We start from the raw sequence: 26,819 nt of genomic DNA on the forward strand, positions 1-26,819 counted from the left end.
ACAGCAGCCTTATTGAAAAGATAACATACATAACATAGTAAGCAATGGAACTGACCTCCATGTAAAAACCTGTGCATCTTCTACTATCCCATATTATCGATATGTCTTTATCGTAATATTTTATTTGTGGATATATATAAACACTGAATTGAAACAAAGAAACAAATCAAACACATCCCAATGTGGGTTTTCACAAGAACCTGGTAGGCTTATTAAAATTAATTTAATGGAATCCCATAAACACTAGTTACTTAACAACAAATCAAGATGCTTGATGTATTCTTAAACCATTACTTAACAGGAAAAATAGGGGTAAAACAAATATAAGGTTCCAATTATTTACTTTGGGCTTCCCCAAAACAGATAAATAAGGACCTTTATAAAAACTGAAAGGACTAACCACAAAAACCAAGATTATCAATCAACTCTCTGCAGATATTTCTTGAATTATCCCAAAATTTTAAGGAGAATTTCCCCAGAAAATTCTTCTATAGTTATCTTGGCAATAAACACATAAACTTAGTAAAAAGTAAATGCTGAGTAACTACTTCATATATTTAAAAAAACTATATAATTCATATTTATGCCAAGAACACTACAATTTACAGAAGTTTCATCAACATTCTTACCTATACCTACTCACTCTGAAGGCAGGAACATTTCTTTGGGTTGAGTCAGGATCTCAGTATGCTTTGTCCAGGAAAAGTGAAGGTATGAAAATATAAAACAAAAAAGAATATTGGCTCATTACACACAAGAGAGGCCAGCCATTAAGAATTGTTGTCAACAGGATGAAAGGAAATACTGAGGAGAGCTCCTCTGGGTGAGTAGTTAAAATGTGATCAAAATGTAAAAGAGGAAATATATATACACAAAAAACTTCTACGGGTATTGATACAAACACATCTCTGAAAAGATGATAAAACACCTACTTGAGGATTTTCAGAAATGAGATTCACAGAACTATAGGAACATAAGAAATACTGATTCAGAAACATCTCATTTGACTGCTGATGAATTTCAAAGTTGTTAGGTTAGGGAAGCTGCCCAAGGTCATATGGTTAATGCCACAGTTTGGACTAGGACCTAATTCTCCTGAACTCCAAATGAGACCTCCACACCCCCCAACCATTTGCTATACTACCCGTCTCTTCTGTGTTCTTAACCACTTGAAGTCCCTTTAACTCTCTTTGCCCCCACAATATATCCCTTAGGGAAAGTCAAAAGAACAGCCTTCTGGACTATGGAGACCATGTAGACCTGTTGATCTAACAATGTAAGAAGCAGTATATAAAAAAATGACTAGATTGCAATTCATTTTGGGGTGAGGAGCAGAGAGGAAATACAAAAGGAGGAAATTCTGTAGACAACAAAAAGAGAAGCACAAGAGGAAGTATTATCCTCTTTTGTTATTTTATTACTGTTATTTTATTTTGTAGTTAAGTCCATATATTATATAAAACATAACAGGAAAAACCAACAAATGTATAAAATAAACTGAGGTGTCTGGATGGAAAAAAACACAAGAGCTTTGCCTTCGTGTCTATAGATCTCTTGATAAGTTGTTGGTCTTGCACTAGAGATATCAAATAAAAATATCTAGCTTGAAACAAGATTTGATATGCTGCAAGGTTAAGCCATAGTTTGATGATGGGTCATGGCAGATTTTCTAAATCTTATTCTTAAATATTGGCTCTAACAAATGCTGATATAACAAAGTACAAGCTTTTATCATCAGACAGCAAGAGGGAAGCTTCAGTGAATGAATGCAACTTACCTCCAAGTCCTCTGAAAGGAGGTGAAAAAATAAATACTGTGTTTTACCAGTATTCCCCCAAAGCATTACCTAAGCATGCAGGAGGATGCTGTGAGCAGCTACAATAGTAAGATCCAATCCAGAGGTAGGTTCAAGGCCAAGAGTAGAGGAATGGTTGAAGAAGTCCTCCTGGGGCCAGTACCATTTCAAAGAATGCCCATTTGTGCTGGGGAATGAGTCTATGGCCTATTTTTTCTGATTCGAAAGGACATTCCCAACTTCAACCTTGCTGAAAAAGAGGCATTTTTGCACCTGCTATTAAGAACAGCTAGAACACAGGATAAGGCTGGCATAAAATTATTTAGCAAGCACATGCTAGCTATTCCAGTTTGAAATCTACCAAACTGTAAAATCAAAAAAATTAAAAAGTTGAAGACGGAGCTGTTGTTCCTCAAAGATGAAGAAACCATCTTAGAAAAAGAGGGATTAGGCACTCACTTAACTCTATACGGAGAACATCCTTCTCAAGCTAGATGGAAGATGAGGAAGAGCATTGCTACAGGCTGACCAGGCAATTTGGAGACTGAGAGGAGAGGAAACAAGACATTCAGGAAGAAAGCTAGTAGAAGAAATTCTTCTGGGTCTAACTAGGTAAGTGAATCTAAGGCAACTGCACCAAAGATATGCTACCCATCATGCCAGCCTGTAGCTGGTGGCAAAATATCTCAAGACATTTTAAGCCCAGAAAAATACATGAGAAATACATTAACCAAGCAAATTAAAACCAAAACCTCCAAGGGTAAAAATCTCCTCAGATTTGAAATCCAAGACCCTCACTTTTTATTAATTCTGTGCATCATTAGAACAAAATAAAAAGTAACAAATGTAAAGATTTGTTTTATTTCTACTGGGGTAAGGAGAAGGATAAATAAAACTGTTTTCCAATTTGCTCTCCACTGTATACACACATACCCACACACACATACACACATCTAAAAAACCCCAACAAAAAACAAAGAAACCAAGAATCAAAAACCAAAAGACCCTCAAACTGCACAAACACTTCATATTTTGACCAAAAGAATAGATCCTGGGAGGAAGTGCAAAATGCAAAATTAAATGACCAAAAAATGCTGAACAAACAGCATTATTAATATACAAAATATTTATATTACTGAACTAGTAACAGTTGATGTTCTCCGTGTCTGTGAAACTTTGGAACCACATAGCTGATTTGTTAAATCTAGTCCATGCCAGCTTCCAAAAATCAGAAAAGATCTTAGTTAGCTTCATTCTTTGATGCCTCATCAAAATTTTCTACGAGATCTGAAAAAAAAAAGTTAATGAGTTAAATATACCAAAAAAAAGTAAATGCAATCCCTATCTTCTGGCTCAACAAATACTGCTACCAGAATTAGCCTGAAGAGACACAGGACAAGAGGTGGAAATGAATTGGTGGCATTTCACTAATAACACTTCAATTTCTGCTTAAAATAGAAACCTTAAGGGAATGTTAGTCCTTTCTTGCCTAAGCAAACTACTAAGGTGAACAGCATTTTTGTATATCAATCATAATTCCTACAGAAATGCTGTAACGTAAATTTATAATCACAATGATTCCAATTTAATAAAGGCATATTCTAACTCAGTAAATGCAGCAGAGCTTTGTGTGACGATTTCTGATTCCACATTCTAAATGGGAGGGTTTTTTCATTAGACTGTATGTGCATCATTATGAATCCATTTAAATTCACAAGCTCACCATCGACAAAAAACTGAAAAATTATCATAATGAATTAAATGAGATAAACAGGATGCTAAAAGTCTTAAAACTAAAGAAAGGTCACTTACCTGGAACATCATCCTCCTCCTCATCAATGTCTTCTGGTTTGGGGGTTTTGCTATCCAGCACTACAAAAAGTTTACTTTAAAATTAGTCACTGAGAACAAAGACCTTTATGGAACACTTACAATGTTTATCTTTTTTGCCTGTCTATATAGTTTATAGAAACAAATCTTACATAGCTGTTCAGGAGAAGCTCAATATTGTCAAATCGAAATGCCATATTTTCTATTTAATACAAAAATTAATAGAAGTTTAACTTTTTTAGATATACACTAAATATGGTTGGCAATCTCAATGTGTAGTGAAGGTACAACATGCAAGATGGAATAATTTAGGTGAGTTTAAATAAAGACGTTATAGTTAAATTTATTCTCCAAATTCCATATTCCTCAAATAAAAAAATCAACATTCAAGATTTTTTTCTATCTCATTTGGCATAAAAGTATCAAGCTTTGGAGAATGAACACTGAAATAAAAGGCTCTGATTTTTAGGAATGACAAGACAAATTTGAAACCAGGACTATCTTGGACATTCAGAACTTACAGTTGCTGCGTTTGTAGTATAATCAACAATATTAAATAAAAACATAGTTCTGTGATATCACTATCTTCTTGTTATTAGTCAGAAGTAAATACCAAATCAACTATTTATAAAATGTAGCCTGCAGATTCTGGTACTTTCCTTTTAGGTAATTACCTCCCAACTCTCTATATTACTACCAAATGTATCCGAATAGTCTATAGACTACACTGCATTAATCATTAAAGGAACAAACTCAAAAATTTATGAAGCATACAAGTAATGTTATAAAACTAAAATTTATGAACAGGCAAATCCTTCCAGCATGAAATAGATACCTTTAAATCATTAGGTTAAGTAAGATGAGAAGGGAAAGAGGCATTAAACTGAAATACTCACCTTGCCGAGGGAACTGTTCAGCTAACTTTCTAAGACTTGTTAAGCTGTCAGCACCAAGCTGACTTAATATTCCAGGAAGCATTTCTGTGATTGGTTTGGCTTCTGCATGGCCGGTAATTGCAAAGGTGTTGGCAGAAAGGGAAGCTTGGACTTTGGGATTGTTGAAATGAATAACTGTCCCATCATCTTTAATCATGTTCACCTGTATGGTCACAGAAAAAAATGTATCTCACATATCTGGTACAACTCAAAAAATATTTGTTTAAAAAACAATTAAAAACAATTATTGTTTTTTACCTGGTAGGTAGTTTTGCAATGCCGAAGTAATAATTATCTAAGCAGTGAATTTGGGTGGAAAAACACCCTAGCAACAAAGTAAAATGGTGTTTATGGCACAAATTACTAGGATGGTAAAGAAATCATCACTTTATTATAGAATCTAGATTCTATTATTTTGTTATTATTATTAGCCATGCCACATGGCTTGCAAGATCTTAGTTTCCTGACTAGGGAATGAACCTGGGTCCAAAACATTCAAAATGCCATGTCCTAGCTGCTGGACTGCCAGGGAATTTCCTAGAATCTAGATTTTAAATTCAAAGATTTCTACTATGAGAAGGAAGATCATGCCCACATTTTTAAAAAAGGGAGTTATCAGCCAAGAATTGGCTTCTTAATGAAGTTACCCATTATATTACTCAATTTACATTATCAAACTAAATCCATACAGATGCTACTGTATCTGTACAATAGTTAGCATCTTACTTATGGAACAGGTGGTAAGGAGATAATAGTGTGTGGTAAAATTAACCACTGAAAACCCATAAAGAACACTCAGAAATTTAATCAATCAGGGTTTCACTCTTTTGAATACCTAGTAAATTTACAAAAGTTTCAACTTGTTTTCCTCATGTCATTCTTTGTAGGAGATTTTGTCAGTTCCTCTAATCTTTTTAAGTGGAGCTTTTCAACAACCTTCAATAACCCTTGTAAATGACAAGAAGTTCTCCCACTCAGTTGTCTAGCCATCTGAACATTTATCAGTTACTAGGAAACCCTTAAAATCATCTCCATATTCTTTCAATAGCTTTCCTCAATACCGCTTCAGATTTAACCTCATCCACTGCCTGGGACTCACTGAAAAGGAAGGTTGAATGTGTGTGCACTATATAGAATGTTATTTTTCTCTCTCACTCTTGCTGTGTTTTAGTAGAGTTGTATGTGTTATATTTGCATATAAGTTAAATGTGTAAATAATGTGATTACACTATGCAGTTGACTTCACTGGGTAAGTTACCTTGGTGGTAACATGCTTAATATATAAAAAGGTTAGGAGAGTTAATTCTTGGCTACTTTAGAAGCATTTCATGGTCCATCCAAAAACTGCCCTTGTCACAATCAAGCAGAGATGCTGAGTGTTCTCCATGGTCAGTGGAAGTGGGCTTTTCTTCCTCAGAGGTGATCACCACCACTGACACACAGCACCAGAAAGGAAGGGGAAGAAAGGGGCTTCTAAATTTCAGGCAAGACCTGGAACACAGAGAAAATAAAGGCAAGTCCCCTAGAAAACTGTAGCTAAATCCCATAAATACTACACAGAGTAAGCATTCAATACAACTGAACAAAAATCATGAGTTAAAAAATAATTTATGTTAACTTTAGGAAAAAATAAACTATGTACTTCTGAAGATAATTACTGCGTAGGTAGAAAAGTTCAATGGAAAAGTAGCTTAAAGTATAAGAGGAATGGCGTGAGAAGGCAGCCGTGGCATAGTAGATATGAAATGGAATGCTTTTCTGGATCCATCCCAGAATCACATAATTTTAGTATGGGAAAAGAATAAAAATATGGTAGGACTATATTTTTCCAAATCAAGACCCATCACTTAACTTAATAAATTACTTCTATAACACTACCAGGGGCGAAAAGTATCTCAACATTGGAATATGAGATATTTTTTATTTACAAACATTACAGTCACAAGAGTTTTAAAATCAGTATTGCTCAAAAACAGTCAGGCCATATATCTGTTGAACTTAGAGGTCTCCTAGTTCAAATCTCTTGTTAAAGAAATAAATACCAATGATAAGAGTTCTTGGTTAAGCAATATTGTTGTTCAGTAAGCAATATTCCCAAGGACAAATAACTGATTATGTGCAAACTCAGAACTTAAACCTAGGTTTTCCAACTTTATTTAGTTTCTTTCCTATGATGTCATTCACATTCTTAAACATCTATTTGTCTATAAAAATTTAATTGTGTGGCACCACAAAAGCTTGTCAGAGAATTATTTATCTCAGAGTACAGGTTAAGTAACAGCAGATATATGAATAATATATGTCATATCTATTCCATGTCAGATTGTAAAATAGAAATTTATTAATGGTTGTTTTAAATGAGGTTGTGTAAAAGATGTAACTTCATGAATAGAAAGGTCCAGAAACAGGTAGAGAGTTTAATTTTAGAGTAGAGAGAATGAAATACTAGAGGTTACAAAGGCCAGAATCTTTTATTTCAGTCTAACATTCCTTCTCCTCTACTGAGCAAATAACATGGTTATATAAGGCTCCTAGATACAGGCTATTAGAACTATCAAAGGATTAATTATTGAGCGAGCAAGATGAACAAGACACTTCCCAACTCTTTTAGAGGCAAAAGGAACAATAAGGAATTTGTTGAACTGACAAAGCAAACTGTATGCATTTCATATGAAGACTTCACTTTCTCCAATGATTTTACTGCTGTTTGGTCTACGTAAGTCATACAACCTATATACAGTATAAGGACAAGGAGCAGACAAATAAAGACTGTTAAACTAACTACCATACCAGCTCTCAGGTCCCTTTTTCAATCAATCAAGTATCCCCTTTTTCCACTTAACAGGTACCTGAGGTAAAAAGTGTTACTTGAATTATAGAGAAAGAGGCTTTTTTTTTTGACCCCAGTTCAGAACTCCAGATGCCCCTGCTCTTATTTTTCACTCTAATAATACTGACATGTTTTGATGTTACCAGAAATTACTACGTTCTCCCATGCATAGTGCATTTACATATGCTGTTTTCACTGTTTAGAAAAACCTTTTCCTGCTTGTCCACATTGCAAGTTCCCATTTATCCAAGACACGGGTCAGATGCTTCTTTCTCTGTGAAAACTTAAGGTGGTTTATGCACCTTCCGACTTCATGAAAACTGATACTATACAAAATTATCTTGTAGTATAATTGTGTTTGTAATCTCTGACCTTACTAGAAGATGAATTCCTTGAGATTAGAGGTCACTGTCTTACGAGACACAGCATTCCCTCAAGTGTCAGCACATACCAGTCTCAAATTTGCTGAATGAATCGACACCTCTTATACAGCTTATTCTGAAATCATGGATGCTATCAGACTTCAATACCCCAAATGCTAGATGAGGGGTCATATTAAGGTTTAGAAATGGCACCAGTAGTTCCTCCAATGGAGATTCCCAGAAACTCCTGGGCTGTTTTTAGGCCTGTCTTTTCCTACTGTTTTGTCCTTTCTGAGTGAGCCCAAATGCTCTACAGAATTCAGGGCCATTTTAAGTCATTCCAGGGAACTGCTGGGTGGCCCAATTATGCTATCAAAACCTTAACAAACCCTGCCACTGCTAGCCTTTGAATAGGGTACAGACATTAACCACAGCAGCCTTCTAGCTAGTAAAGCTGATGTTTGCTTTATTCCTACACAGTGGGTAAGTTTTTGTGGCTATAAAGAAGCTGATAAAGTTATAATTGACCCCACAGTTCTTGCTGGTAACTGCCCTCTCAGTTCAGAGAGGAAATCTAAATTCTGCTATGTGATTTTTTGTGTGTGTGTGTCTCCAAGTCCCCATTAGGCCAGTTAGCTGCAGTTCATAATTGACAGCTGTCTTAAAATCAAGTTTTATTGCTACTCCTTCTTATATGTAGTGGTACTTAAATGTTTATCAGAAAATTAATCTTCTATTGTCTTTCTGCTATATTTTAATGAGGGTGAAATAATAAATATTTTAAGAATAAGGCACATAAGTGTCTGGATTTTGTAAGGCTAAAGGATGTCAGATTTGGAAGATTATGGCCTCTGTATTCCCATAAATCAGTATCTTACACATTGAATCCTTTTAAGCTCCTGCTTATTTCTAATGGCTAGTATGGGGCATAACCTATTATTATTGATAAGAGTGAAAGTTAACAGATGTCATTAGACTATATGATACACTGGGATCATTTTCCCTTATGCTCTATTGGCAAGAGTCTGATGAGGTGGATTCTCTGCAGCTATGCTGTAGATAGTGTAAAATGGCATACCCTTTCTGAAAATCAATTTGGCAATATGGATGAAGAGTTCTAAAAATACTAATAATCTTTCAGTCAGTAACTACATTTCCAAGAATCTGTCTGGAGGAAATCAGAGATGAAGATAAATATTTATGTATATATGAGTCTAATATGTGACTCTTTACTATCAAAGCATTATAATGCATAATAAATGAGAAAAAATGTTAAAATATACTATGTTCACATATTGGAATATATATAGACACTTAGACTGATGCTTAAGAGTTTTTTAGTGACAGGAAACAATTTTTATAATACTATTCAAAAATGGAAGGGTTTTAAATTGTACATCTAGCTGTAGTCTCAGATATGTTAAGTATATATGCATATTAAAATGGGAAAGAAAGACAAGACTAATAATTATTTCTGAGTAGTGGAGTTATGATTGAATATTAATATTTTTTCATATTAATTACATAACTTTATGTAAAAATTATACTGAGGGGGAAGTTGTTTTAAAAACAAAAGATGTTTCTCAATAAACAAGTGGATAATATGTGGTATTACCCACAGAATGGAATATTATGCAGCAATAAAAGGAGTAAAGTTCTGATACACATTAAACATGGATAAATCTTGAAAACATGCTAAGTGAAGTAAGTTAGACATGAAAGGACAACTATTTTATGATTCCACTTACATGAAATATTTGTAACAGGCAAGTACAAAGGAAAAGTAGGTTAGAGGTTATCAGAGGCTGGGAGAAAGAGGAATGAAGAGTTATTACTTCTAATGGGTATAGAGTTTCTATTTGGGATTATGAAAAATTTTGGAAATAGACAATGGTGCTGGTTGTAAAACACTGTGAGTGTAATTAATGTCACTGAATTGTATACTTAAAAATGTTTAAAATGGAAATCTAATTCTGGAGGTCTCCAGTAGACTGATGAGTCTGAACTTTAAAAGCAACCTATATGATTCTGAAAAAAAGTGGTCCCAAGACCAATTCTGAGAACTATTAATGAAGCAAATATGGTAATGACAAAATTTTGTGGAAATAATAGTTTCAGTGAGGTGGAAAAGAAAAGGAGACACCAAAAGAAATAAGGATAAAACAAAAGAGGAGAAAGGACAAGAAGCAAAGCACAAAATTTTAAGGAGAGTGTTGGCAAATGCTACCGAGTATCAGTGAAATGATGTTGAAGAGGAAGCAGAATTAACAGGTGAAATCATCTGTAAAAGAAAAAAGGGGAGGGGATTCCCTGGCAGTCCATATTAACAAACTGAGGAATAAAAAGCATAGGACATCTCAATAAATGCTGAAAAAGCTCCTGATAAAATTCAACATCCATTTACATTGAAAACTCTCCAGAATGTGGGCATATAGGTGACTTACTGCAACGTAATAAAGGCCACGTATGATAAACCCACAGTTAACATCATACTCAATGGTGAAAAGCTGAAAGCATTTCCTTTAAAATCAGGAACAAGACAGGGATACTCACTCTCACCATTTTTATTCAACATAGTTTTGGAAGTCCCTGTCACAGCAATCAGAGAAGAAAAAGAAAAAAAAAAAAAAAAGGAATCCAAAATGGAAAAGAAGTCATAAAACTGTCACTGTTTGCTGATGACATGACAGTAGTATTCAGAGAAAATCCTAAAGATGTCACTGAAAAATTACTAGAGCTCATCAATGAATTTGGTAAAGTTGCAGGATACAAAATTAATATACAGAAATCTGTTGCATTTCTATACACTAATATGAAATATCAGAAAGAGAGATTAAGGAAACAATCCCATTTACTATCACATCAAAAAGAATAAAATACCTAGGAATAAATCTCCCTAGGAAGGCAAAAGATCTATACTCTAAAAACTATTATGATGCTAATGAAAGAAATTGAAGATGACACAAACAGATGGGAAGATATCATATTCTTGGATTGGGAGAGCCATAATTGTCAAAATGACCACATCACCCAAGGCAATCTATAGATTCAATACAATCCCTATCAAATTACCAATGGTATTTTTCATGGAACTGGGACAAAAAATTTTTAATCTGTATGGAAATACAAAAGATCCTGAATAGCCAAAACAATCTTGAGAAAGAAGAATGGAGCTGGAGGAATCAAGCTCCTTGACTTCAGACTACATTACAAAGCTACAGGAATCAAAACAGTTGATACTGGGTTTCCTTGATGGTCCAGTGGTTAAGAATCTGCCTCACAATGCAAGGGACACCAGTTCTATCCCTGGTCCAGGAAGATCCCACATGACACAGGGCAACTAAACCCATGTACCACAACTCCTGAGCCCATACTCTGGAGCCCATGAGCTGCAACAACTGAGCCCATGCACCACAACTACTGAAGTCTGCGCACCTAGAGCCCATGCTCCACAAGAGGAGCCACCACAATGAGACATCTACATGTAAAAGAACACCATATACAAAAATAAACTCAAAATGGATTAAAGATCTAAATGTAAGACTGGATACTATATAACTCCTAGAGGAAAACACAGGTAGGACACTCTTCAACGTAATTGCAGCATTATTTGTTTGGATCTGTCTCCTAGAGTAATGGAAATAAAAACAAAAATAAACAAATGAGACCTAATTAAAATCAAAAACTTTTGCACAGCAAAGGACACCATAAACAAAATGAAAAGGCAACCTACTCAATGGGAGAAAATCCTCTATGGAGAACAGTACAGAGGTTTCTCAAAAACTAAAAACAGAGTTACCATATGATCCAGTAACCCCATTCCTGGACATATATCTGGACAAAACTCTAATTTGAAAAGATACATGTATCCCAATGTTCAAAGGAACGCAATTTACCATAGTCAAACATGGAAACAACCTAAATGTCCACCAACAGATGAACAGAGAAAGAAGATGTGGAATATACACACAATGGAATATTACTCAGCCATAAAAAGGATGAAATAATGCCATTTGCAGCAATATGGATAGACCTAGAAATTATCAAATTAAGTGAAGTAATTCAGTCATATATATGACTGAATCACTTTGGTGTACACTTGAAACTAAGACAACATTGTAAATTACTATAATTCTATTTTTTTAAATGGTTAAAAAAATTTTAAATAGTTAAAAAAAATTTTTTTAATTTTAAATGGTTAAAAAAGGATTCGCACATAGGAACGGAAAAAAAGGTAAAATGGCAGAATTTATGCTATGTTTATTTCACCATAAAAATGTGGAAAAACATAAAACCAAAAAAGCAGGGTACTTGGGACTTCCCTTGTAGTCCCACTGTTAAGACTCCATGCTCCACTGAGGGGGCATGGGTTCGATCCCTGCTTAGTGAACTAAGATCCCACATGCTGGCAGCATGGCCAAAAAAAAAAAAAGCAGGATATCCAAAGAAACTAAGACTGCCATGTAATAATATTTACTTTACTTTTTTGGGCTCCAAAATTACTGCTGATGGTGGTTGCAGCCATGAAATTAAAAGACGCTTACTCCTTGGAAGGAAGGTTATGACCAACCTAGATGGCATATTTAAAAGCAGAGACATTACTTTGCCAACAAAGGTCTGTCTAGTCAAGGCTATGGTTTTTCCAGTGGATGTGAGAGTTGGACGGTGAAGAGAGCTGAGCGCTGAAGAACTGATGCTTTTGAACTGTGGTGTTGGAGAAGACTCTTGAGAGTCCCTTGGACTGCAAGGAGATCCAACCAGTCCATCCTAAAGGAGATCAGTCCTGGATGTTCACTGGAAGGACTGATGTTGAAGCTGAAACTCCCAATACTTTGGCCACCTCATGCGAAGAGTTGACTCATTGGAAAAGACCCTAATGCTGGGAAGGATTGGGGGCAGGAGGAGAAGGGGACGACAGAGGATGAGATGGTTGGATGGCATCACTAACTCGATGGACATGGGTTTCGGTAAACTCCGAGAGTTTGTGCCGGACAGGGAGCCCTGGTGTGCTGCGATTCATGCGGTCGCAAAGAGTCGGACACGACCGAGCGACTGAACTGAACTGAACTATAATAATAAGGTGAATGGGACAGAATGCTTCCCTTTAATTCTCCTGCACTCAGAGCTGTACACCCATTGGCACCTGATGTTCTAGGCTAAAGGAAGAAGGAACCACAGTAAGGGTCAACCAGTATCTTTAGGAACTTTAAGTCCTTTTTCTGTACAAGTGGTTCAAGAAAAGGAAAATATGAACAGTAAAACTTATGTGTACAATTACAAAATTTAAATTCCCAGTCCTAAGCTTTCTCCTGAGCTCCAGCTCTCTATGACTAACTTCCTGCTAAACAATTTCACCTAGAATAATCAGTAACTCTTAACATTTAACAGGCCCCAAACAACCTGGGATATCCATGGGAGTCAGCATAGTATAGACTATAAATGATGAATAAACACAGTTCCTGATGTCAAGACTCTTGAAATCAAGACACTATGGCAAACAGACTACTTGGTTAATAAGTAAGTAATCATACCCTACAATATGAGGTTGTAATAATAAACATATTCTAGCAGAGCAATTTAAGTTAAGGGGAGTGGAAGGACAGAGAAAGTGTTGATTATTATGCCTGGAAAGAAGGGAAGGTTTCACAGACAGAATATACCTCAAGACAGAAGCTGTCCTCTGAAGATAACAGTAAAACTCCATGAAGCAACTAAACCATCTGAACCAGAGCAGTGGATTTTTGGTGACATTTCTTACCAAATACATCTGATAAAATCAATTGTCTCTGAGAAAAGAAACAGATTCTACTTTTGCTAGATTCATGTTATCATCAGGGTAAAAACACTGTCACTATATTCAATCAGATTACCAAATAAGAAGCACATCTAAGTATCTTCAACTGTCATAGAACATAAGAATTTTTCAGGAATTGAGTTCTGGATTATACTCTCAGAGTTCCCATAGGCATTCCTTCCTGAAACCTGGTTAGTTACTTGGCTTCTTTGTATGAAACAGTCTCTGGCACTCTCCTGCTCCTTTCTGACAGCTTTGGATTTCTGTCTTTGGTGACAGGTAAAAGAAACCTACATACAATTAAACTTATTACCTCAAATCAACAACTAATGAATACAGAAAAGATCAGAGAAGTCCCTCTTAATTCAGTCTTTTAGCTTTTACATATCTGAAGAGGACATAAATTAAGCATTAGGAGAGGAAAAAATAATCACCAATACTGAAGGCCTAGAAAGTAAGATTAGAATTTTACTAGGCAAAAGTGTAATGAGTTTTTTAAACCCACCACTGATCTCTCTATGCCCAAGCCACCAAATTAAGTACTTTCTACTGGTTTGATGTTTTGAAGGTCAAAGTATAGAAAACATAGTAATGTTATTTTAGTTTTACAATGTTACCATTGCTATCTTCTCTTACCATTCCTATCTGCTCTTTTTCAACGTTTTTTATCTATTTTCCTTAAACTGCCAAAACCTCAAAAGATAATATATTCCAGAGTTTAGCACTTTGAAAAAGTTCAAAACAGCCGAAACTGTAATTAATGTGTTTATTCTAAGACATATATATTTTTTCCTATTTTAATGTTTCTGAAAACTGTATGTTTTCATGTATACATTTGAGGTAGTAGTTTTCTTTTTTCCTTCAAGAAGCTGTTTTTTAAAGTTTTTAAAGCATGTGTCATCATTTTCTTGAAGAAAAAAACTGTTTAATTATAGTAACACAAATGTAATGTTTGAGGCAAACCAGATTATATACAGTATACTAGATATGCCTAAATAAAATTATTTTAGATCTGCAAAGTGTTATAACTAGTCTGTGAGGACTGGAAGGTGTCACTTACACACCCATATGGAGGTAGGGGTGCAACAAGAGTGTGTACGTGTCTACTGCTGCTATTGTTGTTGTCGCCCAGTTGTGTCTGACTCTTTGTGACCCCATAGACTGCAGCACACCAGGTCTCCCTGAACCTCACTATCTCCCTAAGTTTGCCCAAGTTCATGTCCATTGCATTGGTATATGCCTGTATGTACCATTAATTTTCTGTGCAACATTTTGGAGCTATGACTCCCCAAACAGAATTGCATTGGCAACACCAACAAAAATGAATTAACAATATAGTTTAATATATGCTATAATAAAATTAAATACAGGGCATTATGGAGGTACATAGGAAAGGCATCTAACCTCTCTTTGCATAAATGTGTATGTGTGCTACCAGGAGGACTTCTGGGACAAAATAACACCTATATTAATACCTGAAAAGGAGAAAAAGCAATATCTTTAGAAATACTTTTGGGAATTTCATTTATCTATGATGGTGTAAGGAATGAATTCTGCATGGCAGGTACTCAGTAATACAGGATAAGGCAGGTACTGTCCCTTTCTTTGGTGAGACTTTGGAAGAATGTAGAGAAAGGAGGGGCAGGAGGAGAGGAAAAGGTCAAGAGTGGGCCTAAGTGTAACTAAGGAGACCAAAGCAAGATAAATCAATGAATAAAATGAACTCTGGTTTTGACATACTTAGCTCAAATCTGGAATTCAACACTTACCAGCTATGTGATCTTGAGCAGGTACCTGACTCTCTTAAGTCTCAACTTTCTTATCTGTAACCAACAATAACTAATTCAAAGAGATACCGTGGAGCTGAAATGCATAATACATACTTTGTTTATCTGGCTAGCTGACTAATTAGTTTCCCTACTAGATGTTAAGCTCTAAAGGACAGAGACTATGAATAATATCTTATGCACCACTGCCTAGCAAAATGCTTGGCATACAGCAGGTATTCACTACCATTAAATATTCAGTATGACAATTTGAACTACAAAAGTACTATGACCTCAGCACAGCATTATAATTAGGTTTGATCATATTCTGAAGAGATCAAAGACTGCTAACTGACTGGTTTGTAATTTCACTATAAAACACTAAAAGTTTTATTAATTATAAGAGCCACAGACTTTTCCAACCCCAAACAAAATCAAACATTTAGAAAAGCACGCTCTTGGAGATAAAATCTGTACTTCAAGGAGGTAAATAAAATCTTTTCTTCTCTCTAAAGAAGTGTTTTCAACAAAGGGTGATTTGCCCCCCAAAGGACCTGCATCAAAGTCTGGAGACATTTTTGGTTGTCGTAACTGAAGATCTAGTGCGGAGACTCCAAGAATATTGCCAAACATCCTAGAATGCACAGGACAGTTTTCACAATAAAGAATTATTTGGTTCAAAGTGTCAATAGTGTTGAGGTTGAGTGGGGAGGGGTTGGAGTTGGGAGAGTAGAAAGATAGGCAAAGATATAAGATTGCCTAAACACTTATTAGTAGGTTAAGTTTAATATTATCAGAGTTCATGTCCATTATTGCAACTTATTCTTTTTTTTTTTAATAAAGCTGTAATTTTTAAAGAGAAGCTTAGATTTGCTTTTTCTCAAATATGTCCCAGATAGAGAATGATCTCTCTGGAAATTATTTTAGGTCAATGAAAATATATGAAAGCTTTTAATAGCTCAGGGGAAAAAAAAGCATTTTAAATGCTTAATTACAAGACTTGCAAATGAAGTTTTAATACTTATCAGAGTAACAATGCACAGCCATATCAAGCTATAAGGAAAAAATATACATGTGACTTACCTTCCCTACTATTTTATCAGTACAGTAATTTTGAAAGTACAAAGCAGATTTAAACAATGTATTTATTTGTTCATATATCCTGGTGGAAGGAGTATGTGGCATTTTGCCATTTCACTGCCTTTTCTTTGTTACTCTTGTATTTCTTTAATAGTGATCCTCACCTCTGCATTGTTTCTGATCTATGTTTTACAGAACATGTGCATTAATACTAAAACTTGTGAGGTAGTACTACATCTGGTAATGATGTAATGAAATCTGATAGTAGTGAAAATTTAAACACTGGTTACTATCAGAAATGGAATCATCAGGTAGAAGTAGATCTAGATGGTAACAGATCACAAATAGTTGGTGTTATTATAATTTTTCTTGCATAAATCAATCTCTGGCTTCCTATCTAAGAAAAGTGGTATCATCAAAATAAAATAATTTTAAAATTAAATTAATAGTTTTTGAAAGTGGTCTAATAAGAAATGCAATTCATGTAAAGCTACTGTGAGAGCTTTCTGAGTAATAATTTGAGAGAATGAAGAGCAGAAAGGTACTCTTATGGGAAAAAAGTCCACCTTACTGGAAGTAATCTTTGGGTTTCCTTATTTCCATATTATTAGAAAAAAAATCTTATTTTACATTAAAATTAAAGAGTAGGTCCATAATTTTGTCATATATGCAAATATTGGGTTGGCCAAAAAATTCATACAGGTTTTCCTATAAGATAGTACGGAAAAACCCAAACCAACTTTTTGGCCAATCCAATACTTCGAGTCTGAAAAGTATAACAAATTCCTTAACCAGCTAATAAAATCATTTTTTTGACAATCCAATTTTACACAGTAGGCAAATTCAATAGCTCCAGTCCTTCAAAAAGACAGTATCAGATTCATCTAAGCTGATATGTTACATTTGAAAGTCTGGATAATCATTTGTGAATGTTCTGTTTATCCACATAACAAAGTGACAATACCTCTTCAATACCAGCTATATTATTCACAGCCAGTTTTTTTAGAGAACTCTGAAGTTTTTTGTCATCAGCTGTAGCTGTTCTATGTACCACCTTCTTCTTTCTGCGAGCTGTACCCTGAAAGATAACCAAACAAAAGTGTTAGCATGCCATGCATTTGATAACTGTAATCACTCGTCTTGCTCTTCATAATATTCTTCCTAAAACTGACATAAAAAATTGCAGACTTAATAGTAATGGTTAATAAGACTTCTCATAGTCACAGAGTTGTGACTGTCAGCCTAACCCACATTTTTGAAGGTTAGTTTCTAGACAATTTTTCTTATTTTTTCCAATATCTAGCCTGTGTCATTTTAACACATTGTTTCAAAAGTTTTCTAACAAAAAATAATTTTTTAACTTCAAAATAACTTGAAGTGTGCTTTACTTCAACTTTCCAACAATACAAGGAAAGTTTTTTATACTATCTACCACCCTCTAAAGATATTCTGAAACTTGGGAGATTACGACATAACAGGTAAATGTCTATTATGTGAGTGTTCTAGAGTCCTAGAACCTAGGAATGAAAAAGATCAAGTTCTTACTTCAAGGAGCATACATTACAATCGGAAGGAAAAGTCAATATATAAACAGACTAGATTATTTCAAACAGGATAAGTGCATTAAGAAAAAAAATAACATAGCAACAAGAATATTGGGTGGGAGCAAAGCACTACTTTATTAGAATGCTCAGGGAAGGTCCCTCTGAAGACGTGGCATATGAGCTGAGACTCATGCAAAGATTTAGGGGAAGAATGATCCAAGAAAAATGAAACAAGAGTGAACCTATCATTTCTAGACAGAGCAGACCAGTATGGCTAGAATAAATAATGGGAAAGGTAGAGGAAAATGAAATCAGAAAGACTGGTAAGGGCTAGATCACGTAGCCTAATGTGCCACGAGCAGGAACTGGGCTTTATATCAACTGCAATAGGAAGCTACTGGAAGTTTTAAGCATGAGAATGGTTTGATCTGATTTATGATTCTAAAAGATGACTGAGGTTGCTGTGGAAAATGAACTATAATGAGATCAATCAGGAAGCTACTGTAGAAGTCCTGATGAGAGATGAAGGTTGTGACAGTGGAGATAGTAAGAGCTAAGATGGTCAGAAGAACCAAAAGGACTTGCTGATGGACTAAATATGGGATACGAGGGAAAAAAGGAATCTAGAATGATGTTTAGAATTTTGACTTGAGCAAATGGGTTGAAAATTATACTATTTACTGAGATAGGAAAACTTCATTTCTAAATGGATACTTTGAAACTCTAAATAATTTTTTCATTTGATAAACTATTTAAGACAATGAATTAAACTCCTGAGCCAATTTAAATAAATGTAACCTAAAGCAGAGCTGAAGCACTACCAACAGTAGCCTGTATCTTGAGAGCTAAATCTTTCTGAGACTTGCCAGGAGGAAAAAGAAAGGAAAGGAGATTTTAATCTCTGGGGAGCTTCTGCAGTATTACTCAGGAAATCGACCTTATAAAGGGTAGGCAGGAGGCTTAGTCTCAGAAATTCCGGTGAGAGTGGAAGAGAGCCCCATGAGTAGCAGCAGAGGTTGTAATGAAATCTAGTAAAAGGATGGACTAAGAGAGACTATTAAGATAGATGGCCATTAATTTGTGAAGTGTTCCTGATTCAATTGCTTGCTGGTTACAACTCAAATGATCCTTATATACCTTAAAATCAACTTGTCTATAAGCTCATCAGTCCACCAAACTATTCTTCCTATACTTCCTAATTTTCGTATCTCTAAAACCAGAAATTTGGAGGCCATCCTAGACTCCTCTCTCACCTCTGTCCCCCACATTCTATCCATCATTAAGTTGTGTCATATACAACCCCCAAATTTGTGTCGCACATACTACAAGCTGTAGCTTCTCCTCTATGCCAAACTTGTTTTATTTCATTTTCCACAATGCCAGCAGCTATCTTTTAAAATCACTGTTACTGTTTTTTCTTCAAGTTCTTCAGCAGTTGACTTGCCTGTGGGATAAAATCCTAATTTCTTTGGTATGACACACAAAACTATGATCTGACTCTAAATTACCTGTTTCATTTGCTGCCATTCTTTATCCATTATAAACTCTAGTTGTAACAAATTAAAGCAAGCCATTCCACTAAGCATCATGCTGTCTTAGCATCCTATATGCCTGTGCTTGTGTGAGAATGACAATCTCCCCCTTCACCCTATCTACTTGTTCTCATACCTATTGTTTATTCTTCAAATCTCTGCTCAGTGATGACTTCCTTGACTCAGGTGCACCTTATACTTCATTTTAATATTTACTATTCTGTAGTGTAATTGTGAGTGCATCTCCCTTCCAAGCTGAACTGTGTCAAGAGCAGGAAACCTTGACTTATTTATTTACTGTGTGCTTGGCCCATAGCAGTTGCTCAATAAACTAACTGAATGACTGTGCCAACCTTCTGGCTTAAAATATACAATAGTGATGTGCTGTATCAAGCTCTTCCAGGTATATTCCCTGTTTCTTGAATATTCCTAACTTTTGCACTGATACATTACATTACTTGCTGCTACAGTGTAACTAGTACTTTGGCTACATGAATTTGTTACTATGACTCTGGAGTCAGGTAACTGAATTACTAGGAAAGAAGGAGAAAGTATTAATAGTAGTTGTTTATTCCCTTTCCCCCTCCTGTTCCTATCCCCAGGAGCTATAGTTATTATCAAAGTAAATAACACAGTGGGGCTGCTGCATACTGTCCCACCTATCCCCTCCCTAGGTCTGAGGTAAATACTATTCTTGCTTTTCCTTTTACAAAGATTGTATTGAGCAGAGATAAAGGTAGAATATTCTCCTTAAGCCCAGGGTTGGAACTGAAGGGAATCAAAGATTTTCAGCAATTAGCACTAACTCTCCCTTAAGTTTCAAAGTACATAGAATAAGAATGCTCATGTTCACATTCACCAACATACAAAAACAAGTAAGAATTTGGGAGGAAAACCTAGCAATGAACAAATGTACCATCAGCTTTTGCATCTCCCACTGTAAACCTAACTGAAGCAGTAGGGGTATCCAGTCAAGATAAGGTAACCTCAATATCCAGGAATATCTGAGGATGGGTCTAACATAATAACAGCTGTCTTTTAGTAAGTGTCTAGTCTGTGCCAGACACTGTTTGAGGTGTTTTATAAATATTACTCTAATATTTAGAAGCATCTTACGTAGGATCATTTTATTTTACAGATGCAAAAATGGAAGCTTAACAAGATTGAATAACTTGTTCATATCATTTAACCACCAGAATGTTAAAAGGTCCCAAAGGTGGCTATTTCAATTGCACCCATCAGAGAATTATTTTCTAATTACCTATTTTATATCTAGACAAGTTATTTTCAAATTGGAATGTGGTTTAATCTTGATTAATTTAAAAAATTTTAGATTTTCAATGACCACAAATCCAAAATAATAATACTATCTGGTAATAACACATTCTCCTATCAATTTTTCTTATGCCACACTCACCTTGCCCCCTATCCGGACCTGAGCCTGAAGTTTGGCTAACTTTTCTTGATTCATGCTGTTGGTAAATCTAGGGGGGGAAAAATACATTTGTTAAAGTCACTGTTTTATTTACCAAAACAAAATAACTGTTTATACAACAGTACCTTCTGGTTCACTGAACCTGTAATATGCCCCACCACCATGATAATATTGTCTATATTTTTTAAAATATTAATAACTTTTTCTAGCTTCATAAGTCAGATAGCAAAAGAACCAAAATTAAGTAATACCAAGAGGGAGCCGTATATACAAACAGAAAACAGAATTGAAATTCAAAGTTACTTATTTGAAGATCCCTCCTTAAAAGTGTAATTTGGTACTTTGGCACTCAATAAAACCTAACCAATTCTAAAATCTCTGTAGGTACACCAGTTTCTTCCCCAAAGATTTTTACAGAAGAGAGCTGTTAGCAAATTAGCACAATTTTTTTCCTCTCAAATCATATTCTGTATTATTTTTTTAAATCATAGAAGACAAAAGAAAGAAAAAAATTCAACAGGCTATCCAGCTGTCAAGATATAAGGTAGTCATGACATCTTCTATTGAAGGTTAGGTGGTATGTTAATAATAGGAAAAGAGAACCAGATTTTCAGACATTTGGTGCTTCTGCAGCACTTTCAACAGAGTTCATTCAACACCTTGCACTAACATAGTATGTAATAACTGTCAAGATAGTCTTGCACGTAAGGTAAAATGCCTCCTTGCACAATTTGACAAAAACCTATCTCTGCTACATTAATACAAAATCTTGCAGGGAAGAGGAGAATCTTAAAAATAAACTTTTAAAGGCTAATCTTGATTTTGAAAACTCTAAATTCATTATAAAGTCAAGAATCCTAGTCTGGTTAGCCCTTTCCTACTAAGGAAAAAAAAGTTCTTCAGTTTATAATGGGTCATAACATTCCACACTATATAAACAAATGAAAGTCAATGTTAAAAATCTTATTTTACTTGTTCTTAGATCAACAGATCACTACTGAGATACAGCAGAGGGAATAAAGGATAAGGCTGTTGTCAAAACTTTTTGGTTGATTCTCTAAACTCTTTATAAACATAATCCAGATGAAAAAGATATTGTTTTCTTCATTTCAGAGATGAAAGAATCAAAGATTATGTAAGTACTAATCATTCTGTATTCTGACACTGTACTTAAGATACAAACCTGTGTATCTTTCTGCTTTAAGGGCGAAGTCCAGTTCCTAAATAACATTTAGAATTTACAATTCTTCAATCTTTACTCAGCACTGTATCACAATGCTCAAGCAGCTAAAAAAATTCTTTTATAGGAGTAAGTGTGAATAGAGTACAAAATCAAAAGGCAATCTCAACTTAAATCTGACACTGACAGTTAAATCTGACACTGACTTACATCTGCTGATGTAAATCCCAATCTCTACAGTCAGTTTCTATAGAAAAGGACCAAAATTCACTGTTCTCAAGGCAATGCGGCCATGAAGGTGTAGCGAACTAACAAAGAGCCTAAGGAGTTTTTTATTAAAAAGGGGTATAAGTGAAAATATTAGAATCAGACACAAGATAAACTTTTTGGGACTTTTCTGCATTTTGAGGTAACAATCCCCAAGAGAAGAGATGGAAGAGATGGAAGTCAAAATAGAGCCCTGATCTGTTTGAAACAAAGCCAGAACAAAATTAACTCTTTAAATCAATGTGCAAACAAGAAAGAACAGATTCCATTCCAGGTAATAAGTATAATCAAAAACTTGTTCTCAAGGAGTAACTCAGAGAAAAAGCATTTTAGGGAGGCTGGAAGTTCAAACTTGGGAGGGGAAGAAGAAAAGTGGTTCTTTGTCTACTACCAGGTTGGGGTGCATGGAATTCAAGTAAGAAAGTGGACTGGATTCAGTTTACGAGAAGAGATGTCAAGCTCAGAATCTGGAATAGACCTCAAAGATCACCTGCTTTAACTCCCTGTTCCTCAATCAACCTTTCTTTTTATTGTACCTGTTATTTCTGTCCTGTACAGGATGCCATCTCAAATACTTGAAAGCAGCAGCAGGGTTTAAATCAGAAATAAACAAAACAGCTCACATCCCTTCCAATTTAACAGATTTGGAAATAAGGGCCCTCCTAGGCCCAGAAGGGCGAAGTAACTTCTTAAGGCCATGATTAGTGAGTTCTTCCTTGGGGATCCTAGGATCTTTTAGTCTTTTCCTCAAGGATTCAAGAAACAGTACAAATAATGAGGTTATAACCAACATTTACTGAGTGCCTAAGTTTTAAGCATTTTAGTAGGCACTTATACATGCCTCATTTTTACACAGAGATAAAATAAATTCAATCTTTAATCCTGACTTTTTATTATGTGGCCTCTAAGAGAGGCACAGGCTTTGGAATCAGAAGGATCAAGGTTCTACTACTTAGGGCTTCAGAAACACCTTTTACTTCTCTGAACTTGTATTCCTTCCGTATTAGAAAAAGTGTAACACCACATACTTCACAGTATTTTTTGTTTTCAGAGTTAAAGATTAAGTTATCAAGCACAGGGTATGGCTCACAGCAGATATTCAAAAACTGGTAACTATTGTTACCACTCAAGGGACAGAGCTGGTACAGTGAAAGACCGTGGGATCGGAAGTTGAAACCGCCATTCACTAGATGTGTAACACTGCCTGTCGGTCAATCATCAACTTCCTGACAGCCTACTATGCACCAGGCAGTGTGATAGGGCTAGAATGATGGGCAAGGCAATGTTTCAGAGAGGGTGGCAGCCTTGTAAACAAATCCTGCCATTTCAAGGTGAAGAGCAATGCAACGGAATACGGTCTCCAGAGCCTGGGGGCGGGGCTTGCTAGCCTCAGTTTCCTTAGCTGTCGAGCGGAAGGATCAAATGAGATGACAGCAGATAGGTGGTATAAAGCTCACAGCGTTATTGTTGTGAATAATGCAGAGTAACAGAACAGAGGCGGGGGGCCACCTGCCTCCTGGGACTTGATCTGGGCGGCAACAGAGCTGGCCCGCTCGCCCCCACGGAAAGCAGTGGTGCCGGGAACCTTCCCTCAGGTGCAGACCCCCAGCTGCGCCGCCGGTAACCGACAGGCCAAGCCAGCCGCTTCCGCCCCCACTCAGCGCGCCACGGCGGAAGTGGCAGCCCAAGCGGTTGGCGGGTGTCGGAAGAAGAGGGCGGGGGGAGACCGTGCGCAGCGGCCTATGGCCGTGGAGTGGCGGGACCGCCGGGGGTCTCACCTGAAGCAGGGAGGGTCCTCCAACACCAGCACGCGGCAAGAGCAAGATGGCTGCCTCAGTCGAGACAGAGAAAGACGAAGGCGGCCGCGGCGGCGGGAGTGGGACCCACGTGACACATCCTGCCCCGCCTCTCTCTCACCAGAGCAGCCTATCCCGGGAGCGCACATACGAACTACAAAGGCCAAGCCGCTCTGCGCCTCCCAATAGAAAAGCGGCAGGTGCAGGTGGCCGCGCTGCATTCTGGAGCTTGCAGTCCCCCTGGAGTTCCATTGTGTCCGTGCCTGCAGTTTGTAGGGAGCCTGATAAAGGGGAGGTGTGTATTTTTGTTTAGATTTGTCTTTTTGCTGGTTGTGTTTCACTAGGCATTAAGTGCTGCCAAACTTAAGTAGTGCGAACTCACTAGTGTGGGGGCTCAATTAGCCTCCATTCCGGAGGAGAGACGGGAAATTTTGACCTGTTTGCTGTGCATCAGAAAGGAAAACTGAGAAATAACCCAGTTTAAAAACAACAAAAACAAGTAGATTTAAGAAGAAGCTTTGCACTTCAAAGTACCTGCAGTGAATTATGACCTGGCGCCCTGAAGAGCTAGGTCAGTTTTGCAATGAGAGATTCCAAGTTTGGTTTTCTCGGAGCTTGCGTCAGTTGGTTGCATCATCCCTGAGAGGAAGAATTTAGGTTACAAGGGAAAATAAAGTCCGGTGCTTCTTCTCTAGCAGGAAAGGGCATTCTTGCAGGCGCGAGACCACGCACCGCAAAACAGGTCTAGTAGACCTGTGCCAGACCCGAGCAGTAACCTGAGAATAAAATCCGGTTGTCTGCCTTTTTTTTTTTTTTTTGGCGGTGGGGAAAGGGGGACCCGGAGCCAGTGGGCAACCGGCCCACTGTTGGGAGCGGCTGACTTCACCGATCAGTAATTTGCGTAGTGAATATTAAGTGCAGTGGTTCTTGAGGGGGAGGGGCTAGCTTGCTGGGGGACGCAACCAGCAACGGTTCTCCCGAACCTCCTCCCCACCCCCACTATCTCGGCCCATCTTTTCTTTCTCGGTCCTCGGACTAAACGTCCAGAACCCGGGGTGAAGCAAATAGCGCCACAAAGCAACTCCCGCAACCTTTTACGTGATCTGCACCTTTAAACTCTCACTCCGTCCCGAACTGGACCCCGGAGGCGCCACCCACATCCGTCTAACATCACTTCCTTCAGGGTTAGGGAAAAAAAAATCTGGGAACGCGAGCGGCTGGACTGATCCGCACTTGGGAAACCACACGGACCTTCTGCTAGGACTTCTTCGGCTCTACGTCTGCTCAGCCCAGTGGCTCCGCGCACCTACTACCATGGAGCTGCGGCCTCGTCTCGGGGCCACCTGTTTGCTGGGCTTCAGTTTCCTGCTCCTTGTCACCTCTTCTGATGGACCTAATGGGCTTGGAAAGGGTCAGACTGCATTCTTTTCCTAATCTTTACTTATCCTGGGCCCTAGCCCAGTACAGCCCTATTCTTGTGCTAACACGATTCCTTTTCCCGTTCTGTCTCTTTGGCCACGCTAGATTTCTTTGTATCCTCTCCAACTGCTCCTGGAGTTTGGGGTAAGGAGTAGTGGTCTGGGGAATGTTGAGATGGGGAAGTTTTACTTGAGGCCTCCCTAAATTCTTGGTTTGGGATAAGAAATGGCCTTTATATTTCGAAAAACACGTTTAAGAGAGCAGCATACTGCCTAACACCTGGTAGGTCTTCAGGCACTGTTACCTTCCCTCCTGGGAGAAATAGGACCTTTGGGGACCTGCGTATTTAGTTAGACCTTTGCCCTGGGTCTGAAGATTTCCCTTCTCACCTCTTCCCTGAAGAGCTAGATTACTGCCTCCTTACCTTGTAGGGAACAGCAGCTGCATCCCAGGGAGCAGTGACTGATGCAAAAGGAAGGGATGAATGAAGGGTCGCAGGTCTGATGTTAGACGGTCATCAACAGTTGTCCTTGGTGTGGTTCAGTCAGTATGTAAACTGATTTCTTTGAAGAGTGAGGGGACAGTCGTTATGAATGGAGAACAATAGGTGTGACCACCCCCACCCCCCATCCATCCCATTGTCTACATCTTTATTGGAACCCAGGGTTTATGCTTTTTCTAGGTGGTTGTGTGGTACTGTGTATTTCCTTTCCCTTCCTTTTTTCTTATGTTTTGTTTTTGTACTGACCTTACTGTATGAAATGTCTTTACTACAGCCCTGCTGTTCTAAATTGTGTTTTATCCTCCCTATTTGCACATTTATTGGTGGGTGATGAGATTGGTTGGACATTCAGTGCACCTGAATGCAGTCATTCCTTCATTCAGTAAATAATTTTTGATTACCTACCATATTCCAGGCATGATCCTAGGCACCAGGAATATAGGAGTGGACAGGACACACAAGGTTCCTGCTCTCATGAAGCTTATGTTCAATTCAGAGAGACAGAGTAGGTACATGAAGAAATTAATAGACAAGATAATTTCAGCTAGGGATGAGTTCTGGGAAGAAAATGAAACCGATGGAGTAGAAAGACTGAGAAAGGATGAGGGAGCTGACATTACTTGAGCTAGGAAGGTCAGGGGAGGCTTCTCTGAGAAGGTGGTATGTGGGTTTCCATCTCAGTGATGAAGCCACAGGGAATTCTGTTGGGCCAAAATGTTTTAAGTACTGACAGTCCCATTTTAAAGCAGATT

At 37.1% G+C, this 26,819-nt stretch overlaps 2 protein-coding genes and 1 long non-coding RNA gene across 14 annotated transcripts in view; 2 read left to right on the forward strand and 1 right to left on the reverse strand.

Moving 5' to 3' along the window:
* Window positions 1-204: 204 nt before the first annotated feature.
* Window positions 205-26,176, reverse strand: BTF3L4 (basic transcription factor 3 like 4). Of its 12 annotated transcripts, none has more exons than XM_081485407.1 (7): window positions 25,990-26,176; window positions 24,681-24,785; window positions 20,886-20,952; window positions 17,357-17,470; window positions 4,522-4,723; window positions 3,608-3,667; window positions 205-3,082 (listed from the first exon to the last, which is right to left on the reverse strand). In XM_081485407.1, exons 3-7 carry the CDS (start codon window positions 20,937-20,939, stop codon window positions 3,036-3,038), a joined length of 477 nt encoding a protein of 158 aa, XP_081341533.1. In that variant the 5' UTR covers window positions 20,940-20,952; window positions 24,681-24,785; window positions 25,990-26,176; the 3' UTR covers window positions 205-3,035. The 12 variants fall into 12 exon arrangements, with proteins under 12 accessions (XP_081341533.1, XP_081341532.1, XP_081341530.1 ...); XM_081485406.1 differs by lacking the exon at window positions 25,990-26,176 and adding an exon at window positions 25,256-25,457; XM_081485404.1 differs by lacking the exons at window positions 24,681-24,785; window positions 25,990-26,176 and adding exons at window positions 22,087-22,123; window positions 23,864-24,185.
* Window positions 13,741-15,994, forward strand: LOC145504487 (uncharacterized). The gene is made up of 2 exons (XR_014052232.1): window positions 13,741-13,825; window positions 15,828-15,994. It is a non-coding gene; the product is annotated as an uncharacterized LOC145504487 (long non-coding RNA).
* The window catches only part of TXNDC12 (thioredoxin domain containing 12), a 30,308-nt gene continuing 28,816 nt past the window's right edge, over window positions 25,328-26,819 (forward strand). The window contains exon 1 of the mRNA XM_081485414.1: window positions 25,328-25,557. Coding sequence (XP_081341540.1) covers window positions 25,461-25,557 — 97 coding nt within the window. The 5' untranslated portion in view covers window positions 25,328-25,460. The remainder of the gene's footprint in view (window positions 25,558-26,819) is intronic.

Source organism: Giraffa tippelskirchi, chromosome 5 (assembly GCF_054371585.1).
Source record: "Giraffa tippelskirchi isolate mGirTip1 chromosome 5, T2T-mGirTip1v1.2.pri, whole genome shotgun sequence".
NCBI classification, from domain to species: domain Eukaryota; kingdom Metazoa; phylum Chordata; class Mammalia; order Artiodactyla; family Giraffidae; genus Giraffa; species Giraffa tippelskirchi.